Consider the following 22,049-nt stretch of genomic DNA (forward strand, 5'->3'; position numbering starts at 1 on the left):
TAGTAATAGTTTTGTGAATTGTAAGACGAATGGGGTGGTCTATGTAGCACTATGCAATAATTGTCCATCATTGTATATAGGAAAAAATGAAAGAAAATTAAGGGATAGGATGTATGAGCATGGTTATGACATTAAGACCAAAAATTGCAATAATGTTTTAGACAGACACTCCATGGTTTGTCACAAAGCTACTTTTTTTGTTTTAGAAGTAGTTCCTATACACAAACGGGGGGTCCATGCGAGACTAGACTAGAATATAAATTGGAAATTAATTTTAGAAGCCACAAAATATCCAGGTCTGAATGACTCAGTCTCCCTGGCACGTGTGTTAAGCTCGAGAGCAGCTAAACTTTAATATCCCAATTTGAATACTAGATGGCAGCACGTGAATATTTTATAAGAAAGTCAATGAAACGTTAAACAAATGAATACACACACCATCCTTTTTTATTTTTTTGAATTTTTATTGTATTTTTACAACATATGATTTTTAATATGCATTGGTTCAGTATGCACTGATTTTAATGTTTGATACATATCGATATTTATGTTTTTATTTGGATATGAATATTTAAGTTTCACATGAATACATTTAATTGGAAGATTTTAATTGGATAGGGTGTATTAATGGGCAAAATGCTGGGGTATGCATACATCTGATGAAGTAGAGTACATGAAGAAAACGCAGTGAAACGTCAAGTGTTTTGCGTTTATGTGGATTTCTGCCTTACTTTGGAATAAAACTGTTTGCACCTTAACAGAACTGGTTGTCCTTCACGAGTGCTCATTTCTTTGGTTTTCAGTGATTTTTGTATTCTGAGCACTTTCATCTCTGTTTTTTGTGGTTAAGGTAGACAGGAATACTGAAGATGGTAAAGGATGGCACTATTTAAACTGTAGAAAAGAAGGCAAACCGAACGCCAGCGATAACTTGAAAAATGGAAAGGGAGGAAATTTAAAAAAGTTTCTGAAAGAAAGTTATAAAATAAAAAGTACTGCTACTATTCACAAACAGCCAAAAATGCTTGAGAGCCAAGGAACCTACATCTGTTCACGAAAGCGGCAAAGATCTGGGGTTTTTGGTCTTACAGCAAAGCATTGACTCCAGCCACAACGGCTATTTTTCCCATCCATACGGAATTAATCTGAGGCATTTTTTTCTAAAATAATCTATATCTACTCCACATGGCACCAATTCCTTTTAATTACTGTAAAATGTTCATCCACTGCTCCTTAATGACACTCAATACAACACATTGTATTCCCAATACCAATATTTATTTTGTTCCAAACTGAAATCCCTTTAAACATTCCTCTGATCCAAATACCTAACTTTCTCTATTCAGTGACATCCCCCATTGCTTGCAAACTATTTGCACACAAAAAACTTCTTCCATCAATTTTCTATCATTGGTCATTAGAATAATATCACTGATATAAAATACAATTCTGTCTCTTAGTATGTTCTATATGAATATACCACTAAGTCTATAAACTATTTTCCCATCTTAGATCTGTCACTAATAGTCATCCTAAAGTGAAATCCAATATTGTAATTGCTGTGCTATACAGTACTATCCCTGCACAGGTTTCTCCTTCGAAATTATACCTCCTCTCCATAAATGTTCTGTTTGTAATCTTTTCTTTGTTGAAACTCCAACATCTTTTAATACTATAATGTCTACCTGACATTTATTACATCACTCGTACTCTCTACTTACAAAATTTTTGATACTATTCACATTAACAGTTAAAATTCAAAGATTTGTTTCTTAATACAGTAAATATGAAAATATGTACTTTTCTCAATTTCCGTTCTTTTTCACTTTCAAGTCTAATCATTGGAATTTCTTTTTTCTATCTTCTATTTTTTTTCCAACAAAAAGTTTTTTAATTACCCTCCAATCAATATCTTAATCACTAACTTCTGACCCAACTTTTATTTCACCTTCCTCTTTCCTTTTTGCCACTATATACATTTTGTATACTATGTCTTTTCTGCAAAGCCATTTTGTTGCTCTTCCTATTGCAATTGTACCTTATTTTTTTTCCATTTTACTTACATTTTCTTCCATGTACACTTTTTTTTGCTCTTCTGTACAATCCACCCATAAATGCCCTATTTATAACATTTGATATTTTTGCATTATGTCCAAATTTCCAACATACAAAACATTTCTTAACACAGTTACCTACAAATGTCCCACTTTCCCATAAAAGAAAAAATTGGCTGTCCCCAATACTTTACAACTCTAATTCTTTCAGCATTAATCATGCTTGGAATATGTACAATTCTATAATTTGCTATTTCAAAAAAAAAAAAGTAACAATCCTATCCCCAGTCCATAGACTTCTGTTATCAACTATTTTTGAAATGTCTAACTTCTTTACAAAAGTTCTCGAATAAATACTTTGCAGTTTATTTTTGTTATTCCATGGATGCATATCTTTTCTTCTACCATATTCACCCTCCAAAAAAGTAATCTTGAAGCAGTCTCAAAAACATGTAACAACGTGTTTTTTTTATCAAAATAAACTCCTATGCGTTTGTTCCTTGATTCCTACAGGCACAGTCACAGTGCTCTATATTTCATACCTGTCCATCTCTTTCTTCCTTACTCTGTGTACACTCAACACACTATTTTTCTGCTTCTTCCATCTTCCGACTCATTCTCTTCTCGTTTACTGCTTCTGCAAATGTTTTCTTATGTATATCCTTCACCTCCTCTTTTTGAATCTTGTCCATAATCTCTCCCCAAGACAATACACATTAACAGTTAAAATTCTAAAGATTTGCTTTGCTCCTTTTTAATACAGTAAATATGAAATTATGTACTTCTCAATTTCCTTTTTCCCTTTCAAGCCGAATCATTGGAATTTCCTTTTTCTATCTTCTACCTTTTTCCAAGAGAATGTTTCTTTTTCTTTTTTCTCCCAAAGACACTTTTTAACAGTTTCTGGCTCATTTTGTTCTACCAAGTCCATCAATAAATCAGATTGCAACCCTCTGACTGGAAGGCTGCAACATCTGGGGCACTTCTATGGGCTAGGCTTGCAAAGGCTCCATGGCCATTAGCCTAGTACACACCCATGAATCCTCTTGAGACTATTCATCTCTTCTCAAGCTCCCACACATTTCTCTGAAATAACTCCACCAAATCCTCCACAATTTCATCCACAATCTCTTTTTTTTCCCTCATACATACCCTCCAAATTATTTTTGGCTAACTCTTTGGAGTTGGCATCTGCCTCACCTTCTGCCTCGCTGCTTGCTGTCGAACAGTGTTCTCCCAGCCACCAATGCATCAGGAACAGAATGCGTGCACATACCAGGACATATGGACTTGCAGATACGTTAATGAGTAGGGTTTTTTTTTTATTGATATAAACATTACATATTTACATCTATTTACAAATCTCCATACTATAAACTTCAGTTTAAGCACCCCCCCACTCTTATCCCACAACGAAAAAAAGAAGTTATGTACTCACCATAACGTTCCATCTGAGTAGATACTTCATTTGTCTGCAACCTGTGGGAGTCGGATCCGAAGTCGGATCCGAACCGGCAGCTTTCCAAGCTTCAAGATCCGAGCTCCTAGCTCCTCCCCCCTACCCATAATCCCTTACTACTAACCACATTACCTCAGATCGGTTATTTTGCCCTATAAGCTAAAGACGGAGAAGAAATTCTCCACAGGACAATACCTTACCGAGGTTCGGGGGACGGCAGGGGGGGGGGTCGGTTGCAGACAAATGAAGTATCTACTCAGATGGAACTTTAGGGTGAGTACATAACTTCTTTATCTGAAGTAGTTACTTCATTTGATCTGCAACCTGTGGGACAGAGTCCCCAGCTTACCTAAAGGCCCTGGGTGGTCCCTATGGAAGGATATTCCGAAGCACCGCGGAGCCAAAGGAAGCCCTACTTCTGGAGATCATGTCCAGCTTGTAATGAGAAATGAACGTATGGGAAGAAGACCAGGTAGCTGCTGAACAGATATCGTCTACTGGAACTCTAGACCAAAAAGCTGTTGAGGTAGCCACAGATCTAGTAGAATGTGCCCGAACGACAACCAGAGCTGGCTTCCCAGCTGAAATGTATGCTTGTCTGATACATTGAGAGATCCAATTTGCTACTGTCACCTTAGAAATTGGTTTGCCCATGGCTGATTTAGCATAAGAAACAAACAACTGGTCTGACTTGCGGAAATCTTTAGTCTTACGCAAGTAAAAACGTAGTTGTCAGTGCACATCCAATTTGTGCAATATGTATTCACCTTTGTTTTGGAAACTAGGAAAGAAAACAGGGAGGTCAATAGATTGATTAATGTTAGTCTCTGTGGCTACCTTAGGCAGAAAAGAAGGATTAGTCCTGAGGGCCACCCTATCTTTGTGAAAAATAAGGTATGGATACTTAATGCACAAAGCTTGCAACTATGATAACCGCTTGGCCGAGGTAATAGCAACCAAGAAGGCAGTTTTCCATGATAAGAATTTTAAAGGCACTGAGGCCGCCGGTTCGAAAGGTGGTCCTGTTAAAGCTTGTAAGACCAAGGTAAGATCCCATTGAGGCATAGCTGGCTTAATGGGAGGCTTTAAGAGAAACACGCCTTTTAGGAAGGCTTTGCATATCTTTGCTGACGCCAAAGAATTTACGCCATCCCCCACATGATAATGAGAGATGGCTGCAAGTTGGACTTTAATGGTGGACGCACTAGCTCCCTGCCTAAAAAGGAGGGATAGGAAGTCCAGGATAGTGGGAATAGGAACCGTAAAGGGATCTAATTCCTTATCCTTTGCCCAGATGGAAAAACGTTTCCATTTACTATTGTAGAGCTTTCTGGTGGATGGCTTATGAGCTGCCACCAGAATGGCCTTAACCAGGGACGAGATACCGGGAGTCCTAGCCATTAACGGAACTGGATCAACCAGGCCGTGAGCCTGAGGTTGACTAGGTTCGGAGTGTGGCATCTCGTCGGATGCGAGATTAGGTCTGGTCTGGGATCCAGAATCCATGGGGGGGGCCACATTGTGAGACTGCAGAAAAGGGAACCAGACTTGTCGAGGCCAGAATGGAGCAATGAGAATCACTCTGCTCCCCAACCGACAGGCTTTCTGGATGAATTTCGTCATCAGAGGAAGAGGAGGATACGCATAAAGGAGACTGGGCGGCCAAGCATGAACCAGAGCGCCCCTGGGGGATTCCCCTCTGGGGGGAACTATCGCGAAGTAATCGCTGCATTTTGAGTTTAGGGGCGAGGCGAAAAGGTCGCAGCAAGGTTGACCCCATTTGAGGAATATCTGCTTCGCGACAGAGGGATTCAGAGACCACTCGTAAGGGCTGAGAATTACCCGACTTAAGTTGTCCGCTAATATGTTGGCCCGCCCCGGAATGTGCGTTGCTATCAGAAAGCGGTTGGTGGAAATAGCCCATTCCCACACTCTCATGGCTTCTCGACACAGGGGGTAAGACCTGGCCCTCCCTGTTTGTTTATGTACCAGACAACGGACATGTTGTCTGTCTGGATTGCAATAGTCCCCAGAGGTAGAAGGTGATGAAGAGCTTGCAATGCCAACAGCACTGCCCTCATCTCTAGGACGATGATATGCAATGCAGTCTCTAGAGAAGTCCACATGCCTTGGATGGACTTGCCTGCGTAATGCCCTCCCCACCTGAGGCAGGAAGCGTCCGTGGTCAATGTGGCTTTGACTGGGGGAATCACAAAGGGTCTCCCTTCTTTGAGTTCCTGAGCCTGTAACCACCAAAGTAGCGAGTCCCTGCATGCCCTGCTCAGAGGAATCGGCATGCCCAAGGGATGGACTGATAGAGACCATTGGACCTGGAGAGTCCATTGTAACACTCGCATTCGCAGACGGGCATGGAGAGAAAGGCCGATCGCTGCCGACATAGATCCTAACGCCCTCAGGACTAATTCTGCTGGAGGAGCGGGGCTCTGAAGAATGTCCAAGACTTGGTGAGACAAACTGTTTAGCCTGACCGATGTCAGAACCACTCTGGAGATTCAAGTATCCAACCTGGCCCCTATGAATTCTAGGGCTTGAGTGGGGCACAGGCAGGATTTCTTTAGATTCACTGAAATGCCCAAATGACCAAACAGAGATAGGGCGTAATCTCTCGCCGTAACCAGTAGATGCTTGTTGGGGGCGGTGAGGAGCCAGTCGTCCAGGTAAGGTAACACCTTAATGCCCTGGAGTCTCAGGTGGGCTGCAGTCACTGCCATGACTTTGGTAAACACTCTGGGGGCTGAGGTTAGGCCAAATGGAAAAACCCTGAACTGATAATGACTGGTTTCCTAGCCGGAAGCGGAGGAACCTCCTGGATAGTCTGTCCATTAGTATATGGTAGTACGCATCTTTGAGGTCCAACGAGCACATCCAGTCGTTCTCCTGCAGAAGGGGGAGAACAGATTGGAGGGTGACCATCCGGAACTTTTCCTTGGGTATGAACAGGTTCAGGGCCGAAAGGTCTAGAATGGGTCTGAGGTCCCCCATTTTCTTTGGCACCAAGAAGAACCTGGAGTAAAAACCCGATCCGGACTGATCTGGGGGGACGGGCTGGATGGCTCTTTTTCTTAGCAACTCCGAAATTTCTTGAGTTGCGGACTCCCTTTGATGGGGTGGAACATCGGGGAGGTGTTTGGGTTTGGGGGGGGGGGTGGTTGCAAAAACGGTATTGTGTAACTCTCTGGATATTATCCGGAGCACCCATTGATCGTTTGTAATGGACTCCCAGTTTGACAGGTGCTCCGATAGTCACCCCCCGACTGCCTCCAGAGAGGGACAGTCGGGCAAGCCCTCAGGGCTTTTGCGCAGGTCCCTCCGAGAAAGGTTCTCTAGACCTGAAGTTACGCGGGCCCCCTCTGCCTCTGGGCTGGCATCCACCTTGTCCTCCTTTGCCTCTAGAGGACGAGTTGTCCGCAGCAGGACGGGATTGCTGAGATTTACGGAACCACAGCTTCTTTTGCCCCCTCTGATTCCTGGAGAAGGATCTTTGGGGGTTAGAGAAGCGGACTCAGACAGCCGACAGCGTCTTTCTCATCCTTCTCGCTTTGGACTAGCGTGTCGCGAACCGATGAGCCAAATAAGGCCAAACCATCGTAAGGGGCGTTCGCGAAGGACGCCTTGAAGGGATCTGTGAAGTCGCAAAGGCGGAGCCAGGAGTGCTGTCGCAAGACTACTCCCGCTCCGCTAGCTCTAGCGGCTCCTTCCATGGCATGGGAAAGAAGCCGCATAGATGTATTTGATATGGACTTTAGAGTGGCCATTCGAGTCTCAAAAACCTTTTTGTCTGGGACCGACATGGACTCTGGAGGGGCTGCAGCGTATTCTTTAATTAAGTCACGCTGTAGCCTTACAGTGTGTGCCATGTAGTTCAGCGACCTTATGGCAAAGGTTGCCGAAGCAAACATCCGCTTCCCAATACGGTCCAAAGCCCGGGACTCCTTGTCCGGCGGATGGACCAAAGAACTTTCTTGGGCAAGTTCTTTCTTAGTGGCAGCTGCCACCAACATAGCATCAACCGGTGCGCCTTTGGACCAAGAAGGTCCATCAGAGGGAGGGCTGAGGACCGTATCCGGGCGTCTAGGGATAGGCTCCACGGTGTCGGGCTCCTTCCAAGCCCTGGTGGTAATTAGGTCCACCAAGGGGTCGGCTGGGGGGGGACACCCAGGAGGTAGATGGGCCTGCCTCAAAGGCCTCCAGAAATACGGACTCGTCCAGGGAGGGCTTTTGGGCAGACCACCCCCCTCTTATACGCAACATTTCCATGATGTCTCCAAATGAGACATCTTCAGGGGGTGACCTTGGGGAACCCTCCGTATCCTCCATATCCGTGGTAATGGACTCGGGGGAGTCCAGGCGCCTCCTTTTGCACTGGTGCTTCAGAGGCACCTCTTTGGCGGGGCTGTCCGAAGAGGGCTCGTCCACCGGGTGGTGTTCCTCCCTGGGAACTAACTGGAGGCTTTGGGCAGGCTGTCCAGCTGGACGGATGATCGAAGACAGACCCTGATACAGTGGGGGCACGGGTGGATCCGAAGGCCCGGTCGGGGACCTGGATGACCTCGACAGTACCCTCTCCACCACCTCAAAAGCCGAGGGAGATTCACTATCACCAGCCTGCGAAAGCAACCTCCTCGGCTCCGAGGAGAGGATCGGGGTCGGAGCCGAAGCAATCTGATCCGAGGCAGCGGTGCGCTCTGGCCCCATCGGCGCCGAAGACACAACCACTCCCTCGGATCCGATGCTCAACCCTCGGCCCCGAGAGCTTGGATCCGACAAGCTCGAAGGTATAGTCGGCAAAGACACTATCCCTGTCGGCGCCGACGTATCCCCGGATCCGAAAGGGCCTGGATCCCAAAACTCCGAGACCCGATAACGGGTCGGAGGAGCGATCGGGGCAAAAATGGGGGCTGCACTCCCTCCCAAAGGGGGGGGGAGGCAAGAGCATCCCCATCTGCATCTGGGTCTGTAAAACTCTTCGCATCATCCGATCCATGTCTGCTTCGGAGATGCTTCTAGTGGACCGCGAAGAGGTAGTCGAAGCAGGCCGGGAAGGCCGCCTCGAAGACCTCGAGGGAGACCTATCCTCCTCCTCCGGCTCCGGAGAAAAGGAAGGTGAACGGAGCCGAGAGGACAAGGATCCGGAGACCCTCTCAGGGGACTTCAATATCTTTTCAGGCGGAGCCGAGGGATGAGACTCTGCTCGCCTTTTAGAAGTATGGCCCTCTCTCTCCCTATGTTTCTTCTTCTCCCTGTGGGAAGAAGAACCAGACTCCGCAGAGCTAGTACCCGATAAGGGAGGTTGATTCCCGGGCACAGCTAAGGGAGTAGCTGGCGCCGAAGCTACAGGAGTAGCCTGGACCTGGCTGGGAGAGGAAGAAGAAGCTGATTCCTGAGGGAGTTTTCCTGCCAGGATCAGCTTGTTCTTCCTGTCCCTAAGTGCCCGAGGGTTGAAGGCCGCACAAATCTGGCAGGCCTCCGACAAATGTGCTGCCCCCAGACATAAAACACACTGAGTGTGGCCATCAGCTGGGGAAAGCTTGTGGCCACACTCAGTACACTTAGAAAATATAGCCTTAGACTCAGCCATAATTCTCTCACACACACACCCAAACACTAAGGGGGGGGAGGGGAGAGACAAAATTAAACTAAGGGGAAAAAAGTTTTTTTTTTTTTTTTTTTTTTTTTTTTTTAAGTGGGTAAGATAGATTAACGCTAAAAACAACACACACACAATTTAAACTAGAGACTAGCTTTTAGAAAAGGAATAATCTCACCAGGCCAGGAGCTCTTCACTAGGAAGCAACTGTCTTTAGCTGCGGCAAAAAACGATCTGAGGTAATGTGGTTGGTAGTAAGGGATTATGGGTAGGGGGGAGGAGCTAGGAGCTCGGATCTTGAAGCTTGGAAAGCTGCCGGTTCAGATCCGAGGTCGGATCAGACTCCCACAGGCTGCAGATCAAATGAAGTAACTACTTCAGATCATTATTTTCTCCAGGATCTTTGTCAAAGTCCATTTTCGACTGTAATTGATTTCATTTAGTCTCTTGTTCCATACAGTCCATGAAACAATTATTCTGTCCATTTACTTCACTTCTTCCTGTTTTATGCACCATAATAAGCAAATCCTATGTCCATATTTATTTGCTCAAATTTTAACACTTTTCATCATATTATGTTTACATATTTCTTTCCACGAATTAACTCTCACATTTCAAAAAAACATGCTCACTAGTCTCAAACTCTCCATATTTATTACATATTCCATCTTACTTTTTCTTGCATGGCATATTTGCCTTAACCAGCAGTTTTCCAATAGACCATCTCTGTAAAAATCATTACATTCTTTAATCTTTTTATAGCTATTATATCTTGCCATTATGGCTTTTTTCTATTTCTAAATCTTTCCATGGATCAATGCAATAAAATGCTTTCATAATATTTAAGTACCATTCCTTTTGATTTTTTCACATATATTAATTTCCATAACAATTCTATTTCTTCATTCACAATGCTCTATTTTGTCCCTCAATACTTTGCATTTATAATGTAGTATCATTTCTATCAAGTTTTTATTTTCCTTCTTAATTCCTTTTAATACCCTATATAAAATTAAAGATGGTACATGTACTATTGGGTTTATTAAACCCAAGCCTCTTTGCTCTTCTTTCATCTAGAGAATCCCTCTCTTGAATGGATTCAGCCTAGAGTCCCATATAAAAGAAAAAATAGAATAGTTGTGAAAGATCTTACTATAACCATAGATGTCACACTCTTCCATGTTGCAGCATTCTTATTGAGGGATTCTTTGCCTCAGACAACCTGAATGTTGACTTCTATACAAAAGTTTAAACCTGGTTGCTGTAGGTGAGTGGGACACATCACAAGTAGGGCCATAAACCAGGGACCTTAAATGTGACATCTGCACACACAGAAATCTGAACTTAATTGCCCAGTCGGACAGTCAACTAGTATGAGCCAAATGATGTCCACAAGAAATGTTAAATGCCATTGCTGGCTAGCCTGACCGTAATCTAGGGTGCCCTCTAGATAGGTCCATACTAATGAACGGGATAGGTGGGAGGGAAGGAATACTGAAACATGGAAGAGAATAACATCTATGGTTATAAAGAAGTTATGTACTCACCATAACGTTCCATCTGAGTAGGTACTTCATTTGTCTGCAACCTGTGGGTATCGGATCCGACTTCAGATCCGAGCCGGCAGCTTACCAAGCTCCAAGATCCAAGCTCCTAGCTCCTCCCCCTACCCATAATCCCCTGCTACCAACCACATTACCTCAGATCATTTTTTTTTGTCTTGCCAACCTAGAAACATGAAATATCAACTGCAAAGGTGATCAGAAAATCCCGAAAGGTTCGGGGGATGGCAGGGGGGGGGGGGGGTCGGTTGCAGACAAATGAAGTACCTACTCAGATGGAACGTTATGGTGAGTACATAACTATTTTATCTATAGTAGTTACTTCATTTGCTCTGCAACCTGTGGGACAGAGTCCCCAGCTACCTTATAAGAACCTGGGTGGTCCTTACAGAAGGATATTCCGAAGCACCGCGGATCCAAAAGAAGCCCTACTTCTCGAAATCACATCTAATTTATAATGAGAAATGAACGTATGAGAAGAGGACCAAGTAGCTGCTGAACATATGTCGTCCACTGGAACACTAGACCAGAAGGCTGTTGAGGTGGCTACAGATCTTGTAGAATGAGCACAGATACTAACCGGGGCTGGCTTGCCAGACGATATATACCCCTGAACAATACACTGACGAATCCAATTTGCTACTGTGACTTTGGAAATGGCTTTACCCATGGCTGATTTTGCATACGAGACAAACAACTGGTCCGACTTGCGAAACTCTCTAGTCCTATGCAAGTAGAAACGCAGCTATCTGTGTACATCCAATTTGTGTAATGTGTATTCTCCCTTGTTTTGAAATGTTGGAAAAAACACTGGCAGATTTATCGATTGATTTATATTTGCTTCTGAAGCAACCTTAGGCAAGAAAGACGGGTTAGTCCTGAGGGACACACTATCTTTGTGAAAGATAAGGTAAGGAGGCTTCATACACAAGGCTTGTAATTCTGAAACCCTTTTGGCTGAAGTAATAGCCACTAAGAAGGCTGTTTTCCATGACAAGAACTTCAACGGAATTGAGGCCGCAGGTTCGAAAGGTGGACTCGTCAAGGCTTGCAAGACTGGAGTGAGGTCCCATGGGGGAACCACAGACTTTATCGGTGGATTTAAAAGGAAGATGCCTCGTAAGAAGGTTTTGCACAACTTTGTAGATGCTAAGGAACCTATGCCATCACCCACATGAAAATGGGAGATGGCCACCAATTGCACCTTAACCGGAGAAGCGCTTGCTCCCTGTCGAAAGATTAACAAGAGGAAGTCCAGGATAGTCGGAACAGGGACAGTAAATGGCTCCAAGCCCTTACCTTCAGCCCAAATGGAAAAACGTTTCCATTTACTGTTGTAAAGTCTTCTGGTAGATGGCTTATGAGCCGCAACCGGAATGGCCTTAACGGGAGATGAGATACCGGGAGTCCTAGCCATTAATGGAACTGGATCAGCCAAGCCGCAAGCTTGAGGTTGACCAGGTTTGGTGTTGGGCAATCCGCGGGATGAGGAAATCAGTTCTGGACTGGGATCCAGAATCCACGGAGGAGCCACACTGAGGGACCGCAGAAAGGGGAACCAGATCTGCCGAGGCCAGAATGGGACTATGAGGATAACTCTGCTCCCCAACAGACAGGCTTTCTGAATGAACTTCATTATGAGTGGAAGGGGAGGATAAGCATAAAGGAGCCCGGGAGGCCAAGCATGCACCAGAGCGTCTCTGGGGGGAATTATTGCGAAGTACTCACTGCATTTTGTGTTTAAAGGAGAAGCAAAAAGATCGCAGCGAGTCTGACCCCATTTGTAGAAGATCTGCTTCGCAACAGATGGATTCAGAGACCACTCGTACGAAGTGAGAAGCACCCGACTTAGCTTGTCCGCTAATATGTTGGATCGTCCCGGGATGTGCATTGCTACCAGAAAAGGGTTGGTGGAGATCGCCCATTCCCAAACTCTCATGTCCTCTCGACACAGGGGGTAGGATCTGGTTCCTCCCTGTTTGTTTATATACCAGACTACCGACATGTTGTCTGTCTGGATCGCAATAGTCCCCAGGGGAAGAAGGTCGTGGAGAGCTTGCAACGCCAAAAGCACCGCCTTCATCTCTAGGACATTGATATGCAGTGCGGTCTCTAGGGGAGTCCACGTGCCTTGAACGGATCTGCCTGAACAATGCCCCCCCACCCGAGGCGAGAAGTGTCCGTGGTCAACGTGGCTTCGACCAGGGGGATCACAAAAGGCCTCCCTTCTCTGAGTTCCCGCGCATGCAACCACCAAAGAAGGGAGTCCCTGCAAACTCTGCTCAGCAGTATCGGCGTGTTTAACAGGTGGAGCAAGAGGGACCATTGGACTTGAAGGGTCCATTGCAATATTCGCATTCGCAGGCGGGCATGGAGGGAAAGACCGATCGCTGCTGCCATAGACCCTAGTGCCCTCAGGACTAACTCCGCTGGAGGAGAAGGATTCCGGAGAAGGGCTAACACCTGATAGACAAGCTGTTCAGTCTGACTGATGTTAGAGTAGCTCGAGAGATTTGAGTATCCAACCTGGCCCCTATGAACTCCAGGGCTTGAGTGGGGCACAGGCAGGACTTCTGCAGGTTTACTGAAATGCCTAGGTTGTGGGCTAGAGTCAGTGCGTAATTCTCTTGCTACGGAGAGCTGATGCCTGTTGGTCGCGGTAAGGAGCCAGTCGTCTAGGTACGGGAAGACCTGAATGCCCTGAAGTCTCAGGTGGGCAGCAACCACCGCCATGACTTTGGTGAACACCTCTGGGGGCTGAAGTGAGGCCGAATGGAAGAACCCTGAATTGATAATGACTGGCTCCGAGCCGGAAGCGGAGAAACCTCCTGGATCGTCTGTCCATTAAGATGTGGTAGTACGCATCCTTGAGGTCTATGGAGCACATCCAGTCGATCTCCCGCAGAAGGGGGAGGATAGATTGAAGAGTGACCATCCGGAACTTTTCCTTGGGTATAAACAGGTTCAGAGCGGAAAGGTCTAAGATGGGTCTGAGGTCCCCCGTTTTCTTTGGCACCAAAAAGAACCTGGAGTAATAACCCAATCCGGACTGATCTGGGGGGACGGGCTGGATGGCTCTTTTTCTTAGCAGCTACAAAATCTCTGAAGCCACTGCCTCCTTCTGATCGGGTGGGACATCGGGGAGGTGTCTGGTTTTGGGAGGAAGATTTGGGAAAGGAATGAAATAACCTCTGGAAATGATACGGAGCACCCATCGATCTGTTGTAAGGGACTCCCAGTTTGACAGGTGATCCGTCAACCTCCCCCCGACTGCCTCCAGAGAGGGACAGTCGGGCAAGCCCTCAGGGCTGTTGCGCGGGTCTGTCCGAGAAAGGTTCTCTAGATACGAAATTACGCGGCCCCCCTCTGCCTCTGGGCCAGCGTCCACCTTGTCCTCCTCTGCCTCTAGAGGACGAGTGGTCCGCAGCTGGATGGGATTGCTGAGACTTGCGGAACCACAGCTTCTTTTGTCCCCTCTGATTCCTGGGGAAGGATCTTTGGGAACTAGAGAAGCGGACTCCGACAGCAGACAGCGTCTTCCCGTCCTTTTCGCTTTGGACCAGTGTATTGCGAACGGTCTTGCCGAAAAGAGCAGAACCGTCAAAGGGGGTGTTCGCGAAGGACGCCTTGAAGGGATCCGCGAAGTCGCAAAGACGGAGCCAGGCATGACGTCGTAAGACTACCCCTGCTCCGCTGGCTCTAGCGGCTCCCTCCAAAGCATGAGAGAGGAGCCGCACAGACGTATTGGAGATGGATTTCAGAGTGGCCATTTGTGTCGTAAACACATTCCTGTCTCCGACCGACATGGACTCTGGGGGGGGGGGGCTGCAGCGTATTCCTTGATCAAGTCTCGCTGCAGCCTGATGGTATGTGCCATATAGTTCAGCGCCCTTATAGAAAAGGTCGTTGAAGCAAACATCTGCTTCCCAATCCGGTCCAACGCTCGAGATTCTTTATCTGGCGGGTGGACCAGAGGACTCTCCTGAGCGAGTTCTTTCTTGGTGGCCGCCGCCACCAACATGGCATCAACAGGGGATCCTTTGGCCCATGATTGCCTATCTGTGGGGGGCTTAGTATTTTGTCGGGACGCCTAGGAATTGGCTCCACGGTGTCGGGCTCCTTCCACGCCCTGGTGGTAATTAAGTCCACCAGGGGGTCGGCTGGAGGGGACACCCAGGAAGTAGATGGGCCTGCCTCAAACGTCTCCAGGAACACGGATTCATCAAGGGAAGGTTTTTGGGCAGACCTCCCCCCTCTAAAACGCAACATTTCCATGATGTCTCCAAAGGAGACATCTTCAGGGGGTGACCTTGGGGAACCCTCCCTATCATCTAAGTCCGTGTCGGTGGTAATGGACTCAGGGGAGTCCAGGTGCCTCCTTTTACACCGTTTCCAAGGAACCTCCTCAGTGGGGCTATCCGAAGAGGGCTCGTCCACGGGTTGTTGTTCCTCAACAGGAACTAACTGGAGGGCTTGGGCAGGTTGTCCCGATGGTCGGATGATGGAAGACAGACCCTCATACAGTGGGGGTACAGGTGGATCCAAAGCCCGAACCGGGGATCTGGAGGATCTCGACAGTACCCTCTCCACTACCTCAAAAGCCGAAGGAGAATCACCCTCGCCAGTCTCTGAGAACAATCTCCTTGGCTCCGAGGAAGGGATCGGGGTCGGATCCGAAGCAGTCGGTGCCGAGAGAGAGGTGCGCTCCGAAGCCAACAGCTCCGAAGATACAACTCCCTCGGATCCGATGCTCAGCCCTCGGCCCCGAGAGCTTGGATCAGACAAGCTCGAGGGCATAGTCGGCGAAGAGACCAGCGCTATCGGCACAGACAATTCCCTGGGTCCGAATGGGCACGGATCCGATGACTCCGAGATCCGAAAAAGAGTCGGAGAAGGAGTGATCGGGGCAAATATGGGGGCCGCACTCCCCCCCAGAGGGGGGGGGGAGGCAAGAGCACCCCATCTGCATTTGGGTCTGTAAGAACCGACGCATCATCCGATCCATATCCGCTTCAGAGATGCTTTTGGTTGACCTGGAAGAGGTAGCAGAGGCGGGCCGGGAGGGCTGCCTCGACGACCTCGAGGGAGACCGATCTTCCGGCTCCGGCGAGAAGCTAGGCGAACGGAGCCGAGAGGAGAAGGATCCGGAGACCCCCGAAGGAGACTTACTTATTTTTGTTGGCGGAGCCGAGGGGTGAGACTCGGCCCGCCTTTTACGGGATCTATGTCCCTCCTTATCCTTGTGCCTCTTCTCCTTAGTTGAGGAGGCACTAGTTTCCCCAGAGCTCAAACCCGAAGTGGGAGGTTGAGTCCCGGGTTGAGCTGAGGGAACAGAGGCGCCGAGGCCGCTGAGGCAGCCGGAGCCTGAACGGGAGAGGAAGAAGAAGCTGACTCCTGGGGAGCTTTCCCGCCACGATCAGCTTGTTTTTCCTATCCCGAAGTGCATGGGGGTTAAAGGCCGCACATATCTGGCAGGCCTCTGAAAGATGGGCTGCCCCCAGGCACAGAACGCACTGAGTGTGGCCATCAGCTGGGGAAAGCTTGTGGCCACACTCAGTACATTTGGAAAAAATGGCCTTAGGCCCTTCCGCCATGTTAAAAACACTCACACCCAAACGCTAAGGGGGGAGGGGGAGTGACAAAGAAAAACTAATTAACTGTACCAGAAAAAATAAAACTAGCACTAAAAAGGGGTAGAAAAAGGTTTACTACCACACACACACGATTTTGAAACTTTTTGATGAAGATAAAATAGAAACGATCTCACCCAGTCAGGAGCTCGTCAAAGGGAAAGCTTCTTCAGCCACGGCAAAAAACGATCTTAATTTAATGTGGTTGGTAGCAGGGTATTATGGGTAGGGAGGAGGAGCTAAGAGCTCGGATCTTGGTAAGCTGCCGGCTCGGATCCGATACCCACAGGTTGCAGAGCAAATGAAGTAACTACTTCAGATGGTAAGATCTTACACAACTATTTTATGTCCTTCTATTCCTATGTTGCAGTATTCTTAGCGTGGGAGAGTGCCACAGATTAGGACTGAGGAAGGGGAGAGGTAGCCGATTCCAAAAAGCCCTGCAGGATTGTCCTAGCAAATCCAGCCCTGGCCCTGGAGATGTGGTCCAATTTGTAGCATCTAGTAAAGGTATGTACAGTGGATAAGGTGGCTGCCTCCAGAATGGATGCTGTGTTGAGGCCTTTGAAGAAGGCTTTGGAGGATGCTGCGGCCCTGGTAGAGTAAGCACTTACCCCCTGAGGAAGCTCCTTGCCATGGTAGGAGTAGCAGAAGCAGATATTTTTTCTGATCCAGCAGGATATTTTTTTTTGGAGACTGCCTTGCCCAGGGCCCTGGGGTGGAAGGAGACAAACAGTTGGTTGGATTTTCTGATGGACTTAGTTTTGTCTAACTAAAACCTCAGTTGCCTGTGCACATCCAGGGAATGGAGTATCCTCTCACTGTCATCAATGGGAGAGAGGAAGAAGGTGGGCAGGTGAATGGACTGGTTTAGAGAAAGTTTGTTGACCACCTTTGGCATGAAAGAAGGGTTGGTGTGCAAGGTCACCTTGTCCTTGGGTAAGATAGTGTAGGGAGGGCAGGCCATGAGGGCTTGTAACTCTGACATCCTTTTAGCATATGCAAGGGCCACCAGCAGACCAGTTTTCCCTGAGCACATTTGAGTGTTGCAAAGCTGGCTGGCTCGAATGGAGCAAGTGAGTTTTTCTAGGACAAAGTTTACGTCCCAAGGCAGTGGGATGGGTTTTCTTGGTGACCTGATGTACAAACCCCATTCAGGAACAATTTAACATCTAGCCCGAATAGTAGAGGGGGTTCCAGGAGTAAACAGGCAGATATTGCAGATAGGTGGACTTTCATTGAGGAGTATGAAAGGCCAGCCTTGATAAGTTCACACACAAATAAGGACTAGAGGAACATCCGCTAGAAAGGGATCCCTATTGCCTTTGGAGACACCATTTGGAGAATCTTTCCCACTTTGACATGTAGGATCTCCTAGTAGTAGGTTTCCTGGGCTCCCTCAGGACTGAAAGCCTGTCCTCAGAATAGTGGTGTCTGAAGGGAATTAAAAGTTTATCACCCAGTGTGTTAGACATAACATCTCTGGGAGAGGATGAATGAGTGTCCCATTCTGCTGTGGGAACAGGTCCACCTTGTGGGGTAACTTGTAGTGATTGCCTTTGGCTATTGACAGTAGTAGGGGGAACCAATGCTGCCTTGGCCAGTAGGGAGTCACCAACAAGATTTTTAGTCTGTCCTTCCTGATCTTCAGAACGACTTTTGGAATGAGAGGGAAAGGGGAAATGCATACAGAAACCGTCCCTTCCATGAAATGTTGAAGCCGTCCACCCTTCAGGCAAGTGGGGAGGGGGTCCTTGATGTAGAATTTTTTCAATGTCTGCTCTGGGGGGGACACAAGCAAATCTACTTGGTGTCCCTCACTGGTGGACAATGTCTAGAAAAACATCCCTATTCAGCATCTACTCGTGATGTAGTGTGGATGACCTGCTGACAACATCCGCTTGTTGGATTTCCTGGGAAGGGATGAATGTTGCCTGCAGGGATAAGTTGTTACTGGAGGCAAGGTCCCAAATCTGGATTACTATCCAGCATAGGAGGATAGGACTTGGTCCCTCCTTGTCTGCTGAGGTACCACATGACTGTGGTATTGTCTGTGAAGATTTGAAGGGGGCCTGGTTGTAGGATTGGGAGAAAGATTTTCAGGGCCAAAAGGACTGCTGTCATTTCCCTCACGTTGATATATTTTTTCTGGAGGGTAGGTTGCCAGCTCTTCTGCACCTTGAAACCCTTTATGGTAGCACCCCATCCGAGGTCCAATGCGTCTGTATGCATGTACTGAGCTGGAGTGGGGTGGGGGGGGGGTGGAGTGTAAGGCCTGGGTTCATTTGGATTTGTTGTACCCACCACCTTAGTTCTGCTTTGAGGCAGGGTAAGAATGGAATCTGAAACTCCAGAGGGTATTTGTGTTGGGACCACACATTCTTCAAATACCACTGCAGTTCTCTCATATGCATACTAGCCAAGGGCAGCATAGGGATGGTGGCTGCCATAAGACCCAGAACCCATAGGAATGGTCTTGCTGACAGCTGTTGAACCTGGATCAAGTCCTGGAAGTAGGTAGTGAGGAAGAGAACTTTGTCCTGAGGGAGGAATGCCCTCATCAGATATGTTCTGACCCTGCATCCCAGAAAGATTTTGTCTTACTTAGGGGTTAGGGATGACTTGGGGAGATTGAGGGTGAACCCCAAGCCTTGTAGCAGGGACATGGTGAACTGCAGATGTTTTTTAGGGTATCTGCTCTTTCTGCAAGAATGAGGATGTCTAGGTAGGGGTAAATATGAACGCCTTTGGTTCTGCAGTAGGCTATTGCTGGTGCCAGGCATTTTATGAATACCCTGGGTGCAGAAGATAAACCAAAGGACAAGGCTGTAAACTGAAAGTTAGAACAGGGCCCAGTATTAAGTACTTTCTGTGAGGGGGTTTTATGGGGATATGGAGGGTCGGCCTACTTGAGATCTAGCGAGGCCATAAATGCCTGGGCTGACAACAGTGAAAGAAGGGTCTGTAGGGATAACATTCTGAAAGATGGAACTCTTAGGAAGAGGTTTAGAAAAGAAATCCAAAATTGGCCTCAAATAGCCATCCTTTTCTGGTATTAGAAAAAATCCTGAGTAAAAACCTTTTCCTTCTTGCCCTGGAGATATAGGTTCTATAGTTCCAGGGTTCAGAACATCCTGTAGGATCTGTGGAATAAGGTGTAGTTGATTCTTGGGTGGGAATGGAATGTCCCTTTGCAGGGTTGTCTTTTTTCCAAGCGAGGAAATCTCTCTCTTCTACTACTGCCAGAACCCAGCAGTATGTGCTGAGTTTTCCAAAGGGGTAGGCAGTGTGAGAGGTAAGCAAGGCAGTCATGCATTGCTGGAGCCATTTCTGTCCTGAAAGGGCTGTCTGAGTAGGTTGAAAGGAGGCTGGTCTGGAAGTGGTCTGCCTCCTGGCTCCTTTCCTATGCCAGGAAGAGGATGGAGTAGCAGAGGAGGGGGGTCCACCTGACAAAGGTAATCTTAGCAGGGTAATTTCTATAGTATTTAGGAATGGGAGACACCAGAAGGTGCTTAATATTTTGACGCTCCTTGCTTTTCTCCTGAAGGTTTATAAAGAATTCTGCAGACTGCTTTCCAAACAGGAAGTTGTGGACTATAGGGGCTTCAAGAATTTTGATTTGAAGTCCTCTGGTAGGGGTTGAAGGCAAAGCCACGAGTATCTGCACAGCACTGATGCGGAAGCAGCGGACCTTGCAGAAGGCCTCTGCTGCATAACCATCTGATAGAATGTCTGGCCACTTGAGAAGCCAGGAACAGTTTTGATTCCATCTTTGTCTTGTTAGGTATTCTTGCTGTCTTTATCAGTAGGCAAAAGGGATGAGGAGGGAATTAGTCTTGACTGCTTGTCAGGGGATACAGCAATCACTGCCAGGTCTGCCAAAGGGGGATTCACCAGGAATTTTTGATCAGGCACCTTATAGAAATTATCAGGTCTCTTAGGAGCAGGTGGCTGTGAATCAGGATTTTTTTCTATACTGAAGAGAATGCATCAAGATAAGCAGGTATAACTGGTGGAATGGCTGATGGGGAGGGAGATTCAACTTGTAGTAACTCAAAATATCTCGAGTTTCAGTCATTTGGGAAGTGTCCCATTTGAAATATTCTTTCATTTTGGTAAGGGCCTCACCAAAGGTGACATCCTCTGGAGGAGAGTCCTCTTCTATGGATTCCTCATCACGGGAATAGTATTTCAGTGGACAGGCAATTTGTGATGAGTAAGTAATTGACTCATCTGAAGATGAGTAAACCTCCTCCGTGCCTCTTCTCCTTCATGAGAAGTGGGAAGATGGATTGAAGAAGCTGAGGCAGGGCCTAGGGCTGAGAAAAGGTATGGTGGAGGGTGAAGAGGCTGAGGGCCTAACGGCCATGAAGGCCTGCATCAAGGAGTAAGTGAAGGATTGCCAGTTAGGTAATCCCTCCGCTGAGGGAGATAGATGCTTGCTTTTTTTGTTTTCTTTTTAAAGGAGTAGTCTTGGGTGAAGGCCTAGTTTCAGAGGCCTGAGTTGGGGCTGGGGCTTCAGGTTGTGGTATCCCAGTCGGGTGTTCGGCAAGGTCTGGTTCACCCTTGACATCTGTAGGGACAGACATCTGAGTTGCCTCTGTAGACATGCTAGCAGTTACTTCTGAAGCGGCTTCCTTGAGGGGAGTGGAAGAAGTAGACTGCTCTAACGGACATCCCTCAACTCAAATCGGAAGCTGGCGGGGCGTCCAATGGCAAAGGAGCAGAAGTGGTAGGCCATGATATCTTGGCCTTTTTGCATGGCGGCTCCGGTTGATCGGCCGACTCGAGATCCATCCTAAGCACTAACTTTTTAAGCCTCTAGTTTTCTAACTAAAGATTAAGGGCAGCCAGACGGCTTCTGAGCACCTTTGGGATGAAAGACTGCCAAACAGGACAAGAGGTATGGTCGTGTTCTTGGCCTAAGCAAAAAAACGTAACGGTCCTGCGAGTCCTTATGCGGAATTTGACGCCTGCATCGGCATTTATCCTTCTTAGCAGACATCAGCTAAAAGGGGGAACAGCAAACCAAGCTGAAGCACTAGCAAAAGGCAAAATCCCCAACAGGTATTTAGCTTTAGATGTCCTGATAGTAGAGGAGCGATGTGATCGAAATGAGGTTCGACTGTGGCTGAAAATTTCTGAGGTCTGTGCGCACAGATGTCACATTTAAGGTCCCTGGTTTATGCCCCTACGTGTGACGTCCCATGCACCTACAGCAACCAGGGTTAAGCTTTTGTACAGGAGCCGACATTCGGGTCACCTGAGGCGGAATATCCCACATTAAGGAAAACTGCAACATTGGACTAAAAGGACATCATTAGTTACTTTTCATACTTAATAGGACTCGTATATAGATGTTAGCAACATAAGCAATTTTTCCTATTACCATGGTATGCAACAAGTGTGCTTTTTTCTACATCAAAATCTATGAGTTCCAAAAAAGTCATATTCTTTATACTTCTTTTAGCACATTATCCAACTGTCTGTATCATTCCTTCCAAATGTTATTTCTTATATATATATATATATATATATATATATATATATATATATATATATTATTGAACATAATACCTATCATAACTTCAAAACCAAATCCTTTACTTTTTTCTTTATTTATACTTAAACCAATTGACCATTTTTAAAAATATACACTTAATTTTCATTTATGTCTTCAATCGATACTTTATTGGCAATTGCACTTCATTTTGTATCCACTGCTAGTTGACATTA

At 46.8% G+C, this 22,049-nt stretch overlaps 1 protein-coding gene across 1 annotated transcript in view; it reads right to left on the reverse strand.

Annotated features, from left to right (window-relative positions):
• The window catches only part of RANBP3 (RAN binding protein 3), a 2,163,070-nt gene that overhangs the window by 431,196 nt on the left and 1,709,825 nt on the right, over positions 1-22,049 (reverse strand). Inside the window, exon 16 of the mRNA XM_044054814.1 lies at positions 5,911-5,932. Coding sequence (XP_043910749.1) covers positions 5,911-5,932 — 22 coding nt within the window. The remainder of the gene's footprint in view (positions 1-5,910; positions 5,933-22,049) is intronic.

The sequence above is a fragment of the Protopterus annectens genome, chromosome 13.part0 (assembly GCF_019279795.1).
Source record: "Protopterus annectens isolate FY-2018-M chromosome 13.part0, PAN1.0, whole genome shotgun sequence".
In the NCBI taxonomy this organism is placed as follows: Eukaryota; Metazoa; Chordata; order Ceratodontiformes; family Protopteridae; genus Protopterus; species Protopterus annectens.